Source organism: Mauremys mutica, chromosome 2 (assembly GCF_020497125.1).
Source record: "Mauremys mutica isolate MM-2020 ecotype Southern chromosome 2, ASM2049712v1, whole genome shotgun sequence".
NCBI classification, from domain to species: Eukaryota; Metazoa; Chordata; order Testudines; family Geoemydidae; genus Mauremys; species Mauremys mutica.
In genome coordinates this window covers 178,310,313-178,322,705 of record NC_059073.1, presented here as the reverse complement: position 1 = coordinate 178,322,705, position 12,393 = coordinate 178,310,313, and the positions used below count along the sequence as shown (strand labels likewise).

At 42.3% G+C, this 12,393-nt stretch overlaps 1 protein-coding gene across 1 annotated transcript in view; it reads right to left on the bottom strand.

Annotated features, from left to right (window-relative positions):
• Positions 1 to 12,393, bottom strand: part of ERP44 (endoplasmic reticulum protein 44) — a 118,685-nt gene that overhangs the window by 65,466 nt on the left and 40,826 nt on the right. The window contains exons 3-4 of the mRNA XM_045007491.1: positions 8,675 to 8,714; positions 2,946 to 3,061 (exon numbers count right to left, since the gene is read on the bottom strand). Coding sequence (XP_044863426.1) covers positions 2,946 to 3,061; positions 8,675 to 8,714 — 156 coding nt within the window. The remainder of the gene's footprint in view (positions 1 to 2,945; positions 3,062 to 8,674; positions 8,715 to 12,393) is intronic.

The window sequence follows — 12,393 nt, the reverse complement described above, 5'->3', positions numbered from 1 at the left end:
GGCTTATATAAAGTGTTAATGTAACCTTAGCTACAGACAGCATGAGCTCCACCCTTCAGAGTTTTCCATATCTTGAAAACAAATGTAACATCCAAAATCCTATAAAGTCAATAACTAACCTAAAACAAAACAAAAAAACCCAAACAAAAAAGCCACAAAACAAAACACACACACAAAACCATCAGCCAGATTACTTATTAACTTTCCAAAGTTTAGTGAATTTACTTTGACCAGTAATCAGAATATTTAGTTCAAAAAGAAAAAATATATAGATTTACTTTTATAAATAAGTTGGTTTGACTAGTTCAAGAACTTTGAGATAATATTAATGTAAATTTTGAAAGTGACAGTGAGCCACAGTTACTCTGATACAAAGCAAGTACAATAAGGTAAACAAGTTTCTGATGAACAGGTTAATCAAATGACTGAACTTGCATTTAAACATTTAGCGGAATAGACATATAATGCAGCTACCAGATAGTAAGACAGTAGGAAAATTCCAGCACAGACTATGTGTTTGACAATTTTTTTTTTAAATAATACACCTTCAGGGGAATTACTAACTGAATTATTTACTTGTAAATTTTGTTTTCCAGAGACTTAGTACTGATGATAAATCTCAATACTTTGTAGTCTGCTCTTGCTTATGACTGCCAGGCATGCGCCATAGCACAACATAGAATGATTGTTAGTATTTTTAGGGGAAGTGCCAGAAGACAGCAAAGGAGAGTGATAGGAGGTGGAGAAAGGGAAAGGGTGAAGGGAAATGGCAAGAGAGGTTCATCAGTCAACAAGGCATGGGGATAAAACCTAAAATATATTATTCATTTTCTAAGTTCTAGGATTCTAGAAAGGCTGTTCCAGATAGCAGAAGTTTAGCAGAAAAATGTTCTTCTTGCATCAGCAGTGGTGTGATTATGTGAAGTAACAAATTAGCCAAGTAAGATAAAGACATACTCCATGAAGTACACTGGAGAATTACATTCCGCTGTTGCTCTGGAAATGCTACAAGCAGCTGTAGCAAATTCTGTACAAGAATTAAAAAAAAAAATACACACAGGAGGATGGCTGCTCAGAAAAATGAGAGATTTCAGTTATTGCAGGGGTCCCCAACCCAGTGCCCGCAGGAGCCATGGCGCCCATGGGGCAATCAAAATGCGCCCGTGTCGTGGCTGGTGATCGAGCATCCGCCAAAATGCCTTCGGCGGCGACGCCTCTGGATGATGCCGCTTGTCGCTGACAAGCAACGTCATCCAGCGGCGTTGCCGCTGAAATGCCGCTGAATTTCGGCGGCATTTCGGCGGATGCTTGACCGCCGCCGCGGTCCTTCGTCTGGCGCTCGCCAGACAAAAAGGTTGGGGACCACTGAGTTATTGCATGCCTAATTTAATTTGTCCATCAAGAATGGTTATGCTCTGACGTTTACTGCGGTGCCTCAACAGATCCCCTCCACCCTGATGCACAAAGCCAGCTGAATACTTCAAAGCTGCCTATTAAGGAAACAGAGTGTCATAGATCTTTTAAAGCTGAGGACATCCCAGAAAGATTCTGACACTCAGTGATGCAGAAATTCAATCCAGAAGTCATTTAAATGTTTTGTGATTATGAACTGGCCCTGTGGATACCTTTGCAGAAAACAAAAATTGAGTCTATTTGCCCACTCCTGACAGTTTGAAGAACCATCTTATTTTATATCTAATACACTGAACTGATATAGTCTGCCCCAAACATATGGTGTTCATACTTGAGACTTCCTTCAAGAACACAAGACAGGTGCTTTTAACTGTTGGGACACTATCTATGGGAAGAACTAGAATATCCAAAACAAAAAGAGCACAAATAATGGCTTCTCAGTGGAAGATATTGAAGCTTGCTATTTAGTCATTACTAAATCTAAAAGAACAGTAAAGAAACTTTACTGCCAAAAGAAAGTCACACACTTTACAGGGAAAAGCTCCAGTTCTAGAAGACCATGAAACAGCACTTTCATGGTCAAAACAGCAAAAAAGGCAATAGTAATTTAAAGTACCAGTGTCAACTATACCTCAGAGATATGCGCACACCTATTCATGTTAACAGGTAAATGCTTTTCTATCTAGAGCTATACAACCTAAGAGACTTAAATTCACACAGCATTAAAACATTGCTACTACTTTGGATTTTCAGCTCCAGAAAAACAGGATGTACTTTTCCCATGGATAAAAAACCAGTCGCACCCTCAAAAGGTGTTGAGCACTTCCTTAAAAATGCCGGATGCCATTAACTCCTAATGCTGCAGGGAGTGCTCAGCACCTCTCAGGTATGTGCTCTAAATTCTACAGGATCAAACCCTAAATTGCTGATGTACCAAGAGGAAGTAGAGCATTGCACAGAAAAAATAGCTGTTATTTTGCAATACAAATGAAATAGTGAAAGACAAAGGGGAAACCATGGAATTCTGAAGCAACAGACATTGCTTACACTTCACCCGTTACTGCTTTTAATTCAGCTTCCTGGTTTGCTATTTACTATTGGAATAAAACCATCTCGTCTTCCCATATTTTCAAAAGCAAGACAACCACTTTTTGATGGCAACACCAACAGGGGAGCCATTTTTCATATCAACCTATGCGCCTTAGCAAAGTATTGTGAAAAACAGCTTACGCAGCCCCACCCTGTGTAGGTGGGTGGTGGGGGATTTAACATGGCAGGAATTCTTGGCTGCAGTGCCACTCACAAGATGACGAGAACAGGCTGCTCTAGCTCAGGCAGCTTCCCCAAGGCTATCTAAGTTACAGTGGAGGCCTCACTGCACGCTAGCTGCTCTTTAATAGTTTTGCCAATACGTCAGATTGAAATTAATTAGGCTTCATTTGTCAGCAAGATGTTACCAAACTCTTCTTTCCTTAATAGACATTTTAAAATAAAACAACAGACTAAATTAGGATTTACTTTGAGTTACTTACAGTGCTGATCACAGTCTACTCTGGCAAACACTACTTGATTATTATCTGGATATTCTTCCTTGATGACATTGGAAGCTTCCTCGAAGATAGGATGCAGCATTTGGCTGAAGCGACACCTGTTGACAGTCAAAAACAGCAAATACATTAATAACTTTCAAATATTTTACTTTTATTGGTGACTCAGTGAGAAATTGTGATTTAGTAGAACATCGATTTTATGAACACCAATCTTCTGAATAACCAGTTATACAAATCATTTTTTCCTGATGGGAAAAAAATATCACATAACTAAAATGATGTTAAAGAACAAATTGACATCCCCTTCACATTTCAATGCCTTGGAAATTGCTTTGCAGTGGTTTGAAGCACAAGAAGAAAATGATGGATTGTAATGTACTGCAATTTATGCACCATATTTGCTGTAATTTTGAGATGTTCAATTTTATTAACTTCTCAATTTTATAAATTTCTCAATCCCCATTTAAAAGCTCATGAAATAGGAGCTCTCCTGTATTTTAGCATGCGCATATGATCTGGTGGCTTTCTGCAAAATGCAAGTATGTATTTGTGTAGGACTCCGTTGGTAGGCCATATGAAAGTCATAGTAACATTTCCACCTATACAAGGAGAAAATAAACTCAAACAACGCAAAACGTTAGTAAAGGGAAAATGTATTTGTGATTAACCCAACAAATGACTGAATGACACCATTCACAAAAGACACCTGTAAGATTCAGCTGAAAAACAAACACACACTAAATGGAAGACAGTTTGAGGAGCGCCAAGCTCTTCTATCCATTTAGGTCCACAGAAAGTAAATTCTATTCAGAAAGTCAAAGATTCCTTCCTTCTCCTCTCTTATATTACCCTAAGTGAAATTAACAAAAAGATTATCTGGGTTTCTCATGACTCAAGTAATCTGCAGCTAAAATGGTCAACTCATATAAACAGTGCCACCAGATTCTCATTGGAAATGGTACTGATCACACCTATTGCCTTAGATGGCTGAATTTAAAATCTCAAACTAAAATTCTGAATTTAAGATCATGGTGTGGTAACATGTACCCAGCTAGGGAATTCCATGGTTCATTTCTTGCAGTGATGTCCAATTTTCAAGTGAAGTCTTGGATAGAGAGCCTCTCTCCTGCTTTGGGAAAAAGGGGTGGACGTGATGGAAAAAAACTATAAAAGCCTTGGCTCTTTGGAGACGTTTTCATTATATTAAAACTTAAAACGGACACAACAGTAAGTACAATAAACCCATTACTTATGTTGGCTTTAAATTTAGTTTATCTTCTACTGTCTCCATGCTTTCTGTTTTTGTTATGCTGCAGAATTTTGTATTGACGACGTATATATGCATTGTAGAAGCTCCCAGAGGCAGCTGGTTAGGGGAAACTGGGCAACTTGTTTCAGATTAGCACATTAGTGTATTTTTCTACTAAAACAATAAACCGTGAAATACTGAAGTGTTGACATTAAGTGGATATCATATTTTTCAGAGTTAACATCTCATTCAGATAAACAGGGCAGTTTATCTTCCTAGAGCTATTGTTTACAGCAGCAGTTCATTGGTTTGCGCTGTTCACATTTTTAAGACCATCTTCTAGAGTGAGAAATATTTGTTTTAAAATGAAATCTTAAGGGCTTGACTACTTGCAAACTTACACCAAAAATAAAACAGACTGAAGCCTTGTCTACACTTAAGAAGGTCTGCTAGTAAAAATATGCCAGTAGAGCTATCGTGGCAACCCCAACCCCAGCAGAGATGCAGCTTATACTGGCAAGAGTCTTTTGCTGGTAGAGGTTCTTAAGCCAGTGTTCTGAACACAGGGGCGGCTCCAGGCCCCAGCACGCCAAGTGCCCGCATGCTTGGGGTGGCAAGCCGTGGGGGGCGCTCTGCCGGCGCCGCGAGAGTGGCAGGCAGGCTGCCTCCGCGGTTTGCCTGTGGAGGGTCCGCTGGTCCCGCGGCTTCGGCGGACCTCTTGCAGGCGTGCCTGCGGGAGTTCCGCCGAAGCCGCGGGACCAGCGGACCGTCTGCAGGCAAACCACGGGAGGCAGCCTGCCTGCCGTGCTTGGGGCAGCAAAATTTCTAGAGCCGCCCCTGTCTGAACAGAATAAACTATACCGACAAAAGGACTTTTGTGCTGGTATAATTGTGTCTATGCGAGGGTTTTTTGCCAGCATAGCTACGTTGGGTAGGGGCCATGATTTTTCTACATTCCTCATTGACAGCTATGCCAGCAAAATATAAGTATAGATCAAGCCTTAGCTTTTTAATACAAGTTGTGTTACACCATCCCTTAGGGCTTGTCTATACATGAAAATTATTCCTGAATATCCACATGGAGTTATTCCGGAACAGATAGTGTGCTTTAATTTACAACTTTCAAGTGTAGACCAGCCCTTAGATGCATGAATACAATTCTTTGCCAAGACAGGAATTCTGTAGCGTTGGGGAAAGGGCTCCAATTACAAGTTTAGAAAATAGTCAATGGGAGTGACTTAATTTATCTCACTGTACCCATTTCTAAAATAGGGATAATAAAGTACATCATAGGAGGGTTTTGTAGATTAATTAATTAGTTGATATTTGCACGGTGCTTTGAAAATAGACAGCATTATTATTGGGGCAACTATATAAATATATATAAAAAAGATGGGATCTTATGTTTTCAAATCCATTTCAAATATAATTTTAATCACTTGAGAGCAGTTGAATAAATTATCAGTAAATAAAATCTGAAAAGGATTTTTAAAAATTGCTTTTGCTTCCTTCTGAGATACACATGAAGCTTGTCTCTTCTGATTAATTTTTACCTTAGGAAAGCCAAGTCTAATCTTCCTGAAAGACCTCTGATTTCTCAGGATACATATTGTTAGCGCTCCAACCTTAACTGAAGGAGTGAGGATGTTTTGAATTTAACAGATATCTTCTCCCTTAAATGAATATTAGTCATTGGAGCTAAAGAGGACATCTTGTCTCACAAAATTTCAGAAAATAATGTACTCATTATAGTTACAAATAACACTTAAAATTTAAAGCAGTAACAGAAACATTAATTTCTTTTTCCAGTATGATAATTTTCTATATTTAACATCACTTTTCAGATTGTTGGTTTCACTGAAGTCAGTAAATTTCTCCAATGCTGAAAAAAAACTTTATAAATATCAAGAATGGAGCAGAACCTTTTAATTTTTAAAAAATCAGCATATAGTATTTAAGGGAGCTCTATCAGAAACGAGATTTTCTTGTAATTAATCAGAAAAATACTAAACATATTAATTTTAATAAGTGTTTTAAAAGTTTAACCAGTCTACCCAAAAATGCTTTCCCTTCTCAACTGCTCAAGTTTCAGCCTCTTGACTCTTGGGATGTCATAATATCACCAATTTTCTACTTTGATAATCTTCCAGAGTAGACAAGACTTGATTTTCTAATGCAACTCTCTCATGCCTTTTTTTGTTGTTGTTGGGGATGGGGGAGGAGAAAGAGAAATAATATCTTTTAGACCAGAGGTCAGCAACCTTTCAGAAGTCGTGTGCTGAGTCTTCATTTATTCACTCTAATCTAAAGGTTTTGCGTGCCAGTAATACATTTTAACGTTTTTTAGAAGGTCTATGTCTATATTATATAACTAAACTATTGTCATATGTAAAGTAAACAAGGTTTTCAAAATGTTTAAGAAGCTTCATTTAAAATTAAATTAAAATGCTGATCTTAAGCCATTGGCCCGCTCAGTCCGCTGCCGGCCTGCGGTTCCGCGGGCTGAGTGGGGCCAGCAGCCAGGACCCTAGACCGGCACAGCCCGCTGCCGGTCTGGGGTCCCAGCCCTCCCCACACAGAGTGGGTACCTACCTTCTCCCTGGTTCAAGCCCATTCTCTTCCTCTCTCTCTGCACTGAGCTGAGCACAGGGCTGGGGGTGAAGGGGCAGGCTGGGGGTTGGGGTGTAGGGTCTGGCCAGGAGCTAGAATGAGGGAGGGGGCTCAGGGTTGGGGCAGGAGGAATAGCTCAGTGGTTTGAGCATTGGCCTGCTACACCCAGGGTTGTGAGTTCAATCCTTGAGAGGGCCACTTAGGGATCTGCGGCAAAAATCAGTACTTGGTCCTGCTAGTGAAGACAGGGGGCTGGACTCGATGACCTTTCGAGGTCCCTTCCAGCTCTAGGAAATAGGTATATCTCCATTATATTATTATAGGAGGTTTGAGTGTGAAGCACTTACCTGGGCAGCTCCCATTTGGTGCAAGGGGTGCAGGTGGGAATGTGTGTGTGGGGGAGGTGCAGTAGCTCCTGTTTGGTGCTCAGGGTGGGGGGTGCAAGAGTCAGGGCATGGGGTGTGGAGGGGGCTGGGATGTGTGGGGGTGCAGGAGTCATGGCAGGGGGCTGGGTGTGTGAGAGGAGGGTGCAGGAGTCAGAGCATGGGGTGGGGGTGCTGGGTATGTGTGTGGGTGCTGGAGTCAGGGCTAGGTGTGTGTGTGTGAGGGGGTGCTGGAGTCAGGGCTAGGTGTGTGTGTGAGGGGGTCAGGGCAGGGGGCTGGGCATGTGTGAGGGGGGTGCAGGGATCAGGGCAGAGGGTTGGGGAGGGGGTGGGTGCGGGGTAGGAGTTGGGATTCCTGGGATCCGGGAAGGGGCTGGTGTCTGACGCTTGGGGGAGGAGTACTGGGAACGAGGACTCTGGATTCCTAGGTTTCCAGCTGGGCTCTAGTTGTTCGAGGGCGTGGGGGGCCAGACAGAGAGTAGGGCTCTGGACTCCTGGGTTCTGCCCTCAATTCTGGAGGGGAGCAGGGTCCAGTGACCTGGGGTGGGGAAAGAGGCACAACCCAGCTGTTCCCAGGGTCCAGCAGGCAGCGAGCAGCAGCCCCTGGGCTCGGGTTTGGTCTGTGGGATGTGGCCTGCCCCATTACAGAGCCAAGCTCATCCCGGCACCGGGGCTCCAACCCCGGGGCAGCCTGCCTGAGTCCAGGGAGCGAGGCCGGCCGTGCTGGGGGCGGGTGGACGGCACAGCTAGGACCCAGGACTCTTCCCCACTTACAGGCCTCGCGGGTGCTGCAACTCCTGTGGGGCTGGGTCCCTCTTCCTGCCCCTGCTGGCGGGGCTACTTAGACTCCGCAGACACCAGGTAGCGGTATGGACATGCTAACCCGGAAACACAACCTCGCGCCAGAAGTGATAGAGGTCAGGAAAGCATGTGCAAATGCCGGCGGGACGGGTGGAGAACAGCGGGCCGGGCAGGATTTTTAATGGCACACAGCTGCCGGCCGGGGTCCCGGCCTCCGACCCCACTCAGCCCGCTGCCGGCCTGGGTTCGGCAGCGGGCTGAGCAGCGCTGGCGGCCTGGACCCCGGCAGGCAGCAGTGTGCCATTAAAAATCGCATAAGTTGCTGATTCCTGTTTTAGACCATCATTCATTAGACAGGAGCTCAAAAACTTAAGAGGATTTTCCCCCCTCAGAGAACAGCTTTTTGTAGAAGTTATGGCAATATTGATTAAATACTTACTGCCATTCACTATCATTAAACCAATTTTTTTCCCTGGCAGATGTCCTGATGAAGCACACTATACTGCATACATGTAAAGTATTTTTATATGAAAAACAGTGAGAATTGGTTTGAAAAAATGACAAGTATTGTATCTTTGATTAGAATGATAAGACTTGTTATGATAGAATGGGACAATTTCCAACATGCAGAGATTTTAACATGAAGTAGAAAAGCTTTTGACACTTACCAATCAGCATAAAAATTAACTAAAGCAACATCAGCATTGTCTGGAAAAAAAAAACATAAAACAATGTCATGTTGTGATGCAAACATTAGTTGCAACACTTAAATCAGAGACTATCTGGGCCAGAGTATACACAACGAACAAGAACAAGAATTTCCAGGTTATGGAGATTACAATCCAGTGGCTGTTACAAACTTAGTGAATGGGATGAGTCAACTGAAATACTGCTATAAATGGGTACAGTCTACATGAGAAGAGAAAGGGAAGGGGTGCCATTATGTCAAGTGTATTTACAATGTCAACAAGCTAAATTTAGACAATTAGAGTGAAGTTCTTTGCATTCGATACAAAAAATTAAACAACAAATCAACAACATTTAGCATCTGTGACAGGAAAAAAAAGTGAGAAGTTTCTGGACCTCTATCAGGTTGCTCCAAACCAAAGGATATGGTACTTATGAGGGATGTTAAATTACACACAAAGGCACACACATACACATGCAAAATGACAAGAACATTTAACATTTAGGTTGCAATGTTGAGCATTCATAAAGTTTAGGAAATGCCAGAATTAAGGTTGTCTATGAAACCTTAATTTGGTCTCATTCTGTGTGTGCATTACGAAACAATCTTCTATACATGAACATATGTTTTTTTCTACAAGCCCCCATCTCATTTAGTGTACAGAATGGATGACGCTCACTTAATGAGCAGCCGTTCAATATTTTATTTTCTCCTCATTGTTTGATGTATGGCCCTAGGCCTTATTTACTGCACAATATTCAAATTATGGCCTAAAGTCAGAATTATTAATTTCCTAATGAGCTTTTCTGTTATGCTTATCACTATGGTATCCAAGTCTTAAAGTAGTTAACGTTTATGAACTCCAAAACTCCCCTGTGAAGTGAAGGGGAGAAATCCCCATTTTACAAATGGAAAAGGGGTACAGCGAGATTAAGGTAAAAAGTAACCACAGATTTTGGGTGCCCAGTTTGAGATGCCTACGATTTTATTTTCTGTGGTACTTAGCATTATATAGAACTTTATATGTCCAAAGCACAGCTCCCATTGACTTCAGTTGCAACGTAGTGTGCTCATCTCTTCTGCAAACAAGACTGCAAAGGAGACCCCAGGGTCTCAAGTCAGGCACTCAGAAAAAAGAAACACATGATTAGCAATCACCTGTGAAATATGTGGTTTAAGTGATTTCCCCAGCATAACATAAGAACTCTGTGGCTGAGGCAGGGATAGAATCCAGTTGTGCAGGGCAGCATTCAACTGTCTTAACCATGTTATCGTCCTCTCTCTTCCTGCAATCCCATTCTCATTCAGTACACACCGTCCAACTTCTGTAACAAGGAGGCAGGGGCCCTACAGACAAAAGCCTCGATACACAAACCTGATTCATTCCCAGAGCATGGTCCATCCTGTGCACGGAAAGAGGTAGGGTGCTGTATAAAAAAATATTAATTTAATTCTAGACTATCATAATGCATATGTTCCGGGGAGTGAAATTAAAGTTGCACAGGCAACCTTTATTCTGGAATTTCCTGAGTGCTCAGCTTTGCAACCAAAATGTTCATTAAATATAGCTGTATGTGTAATCTTCTAGGTTTTAAAAAAAACAAACTGAAAAAAAAACAAAATCCATCATGTGGCATCATATTGACATTCACATGGTTCAGCAACAGGGTTAATGCTTTTTGATCCACCACACAGACCTCTGCTCCTGGAGCTGATGGAGTACATGATAGTAATAGTACGTTGTCATCGTCTGTGTGAACTAACATTAGAGGGGGATGAAATACTTTGCCAGTGGGTTTCACAGATACTTGCCAACAGCAGAACTGTGAGACTCAGGAATCCCCATTCCAGGTCTGCAAGAGTGTGTACTCTAGTGGGCCCAGATAATTTTGTATGTTCTGCTCAAGCTTTACCCCTTCGATCCTGTCCCCTCCAGTCTGTCGCTGGCCCTGTTCTGTCTCTACCCACCAATGGCTCCTCATCCGAGTCTTTTTACCAAGGAAGTCCTAGACTCCCCTGAGTACCAGTCTCCACCTCCCCACTTCCAGTGTCTCCCACTTCCAATATCCTCTCCTCAGCTCCCACTGTTTCTCCTCACATCACACAAACTCTCAGGTCAAGTCCCCTTGCCCAGCCAGTCGCAGTTCTCCCATTCCCAGCTCCCCATCCTGTCTCTGTGAACCGACTGGCTCCCAATCGCTCCTCTGAATCTCCTACACCTCTTCTATTTCCAGTCTTCTTTGCCAATCAATCCCAGCTTCCTCTTCACCTTCACATCCTGCCCAGTTCCTCATAGGGCTGGAATGAGAATTGCTACTCTAAGGAAGTATTTAATGTTGGAATTTGTACAAAACTTCTTTTTTTGAACATGCCATTAACATCATACTACAGAGACAATCTTTTTGCTCAGACACTCATATATGCACAAGAAAGTCTTCCTGGAGGAACTCAAGGCTATGGTTCACTTGTTTAACATAGCAGTTGAACTATGGACTTTGCACAAGTCAGTACAGTAAATTCTATTTATTGACTTTTTGGATCCAAGATAGTGATAATCACTTCCACTTTGAACCTGTCTGGTCCCAGATAGAGGACTGAATTTTGCAACAGCAGACCTCTTTTGCGAGACAGAGACACTGGAAAGTCCAATCCTAGATTAATCAGACCTAAAAGACACAGCCTCTTAAGCCAGAAAGAATCAGTTATGATCTCTCCTTCTTATCTTTTCTACTGTCCTTGGGAGCAGTGGAAGAGGTGGGAAGACATATAGCAGAGACATTGCCTAGCTTTGCAAGAGGTCATTCACCACCTCATATGCTGGGTCCTGACACAGAGAGAGACCACAGTGCACTTTACTGCTGTTTCTAGAGGCAAAGAAGTCAGTCATCACCCCCATCAAAACGATTTATAATGGGTGAGGACATTTCTAGGTGCAGGTTTCACTTTGCTTAATCTGACTTTTGCCACGTAAATCTTGCTGTTCATCTTCCCTTTAGTAGACAGTGCACATGGAGATGGGTGAAACAAAGTTTTCTAAGACAGGAGAAGTTAATTTTCTCTGGGGTAAGGATGACCATGTTCTTCCTAGTTTATGTAAACTACACCAGACACTTTGACTATCAAAAATGGAACAAATCTTATCTATGGAAGGAACACTGCTCCAAGACCCCATGAGTTCTAGCTAGTGTATGCTGTGCTCTCCTTGGATTGAACTGGGACCTGAATGAGCCCCCTCCATTATCTCCAACTGGCATCTGACCTAAGGATAGCTCTGCCTGGTTTGCTAATGGTTGGACCTGATTCTTTGCACTCACCAGTTGAAGGGATGGAGAATATACAATGGGACCTTGAACTCTGCCAATATATGTGATTGGGTAAAATATATAGGAGACAGCAGAATTACTGGATAGGTCTCATCATGAGAACTCTGTTTCATTGAAGCATGCCTGTGTATGAGATAAGCATTCTCAAAAGGCTTCAATCAGAATTGGATTTAGTTTCTGTGACACCACTGGTTTTCTATTATGGCTATCTTCATATTCTGTTAACATTGTTCTGAGATGAGACCTTGTACATGACAGTATTCATCACCATCCCAAGTCTGTGACTGAGTTCTCTGGCACCATGTGTCTGTGTGCATCATGTACCCAAGGTGCTACAGAAAACGTATCACACTGTGCAATTGTGTCAAGCTCTCTC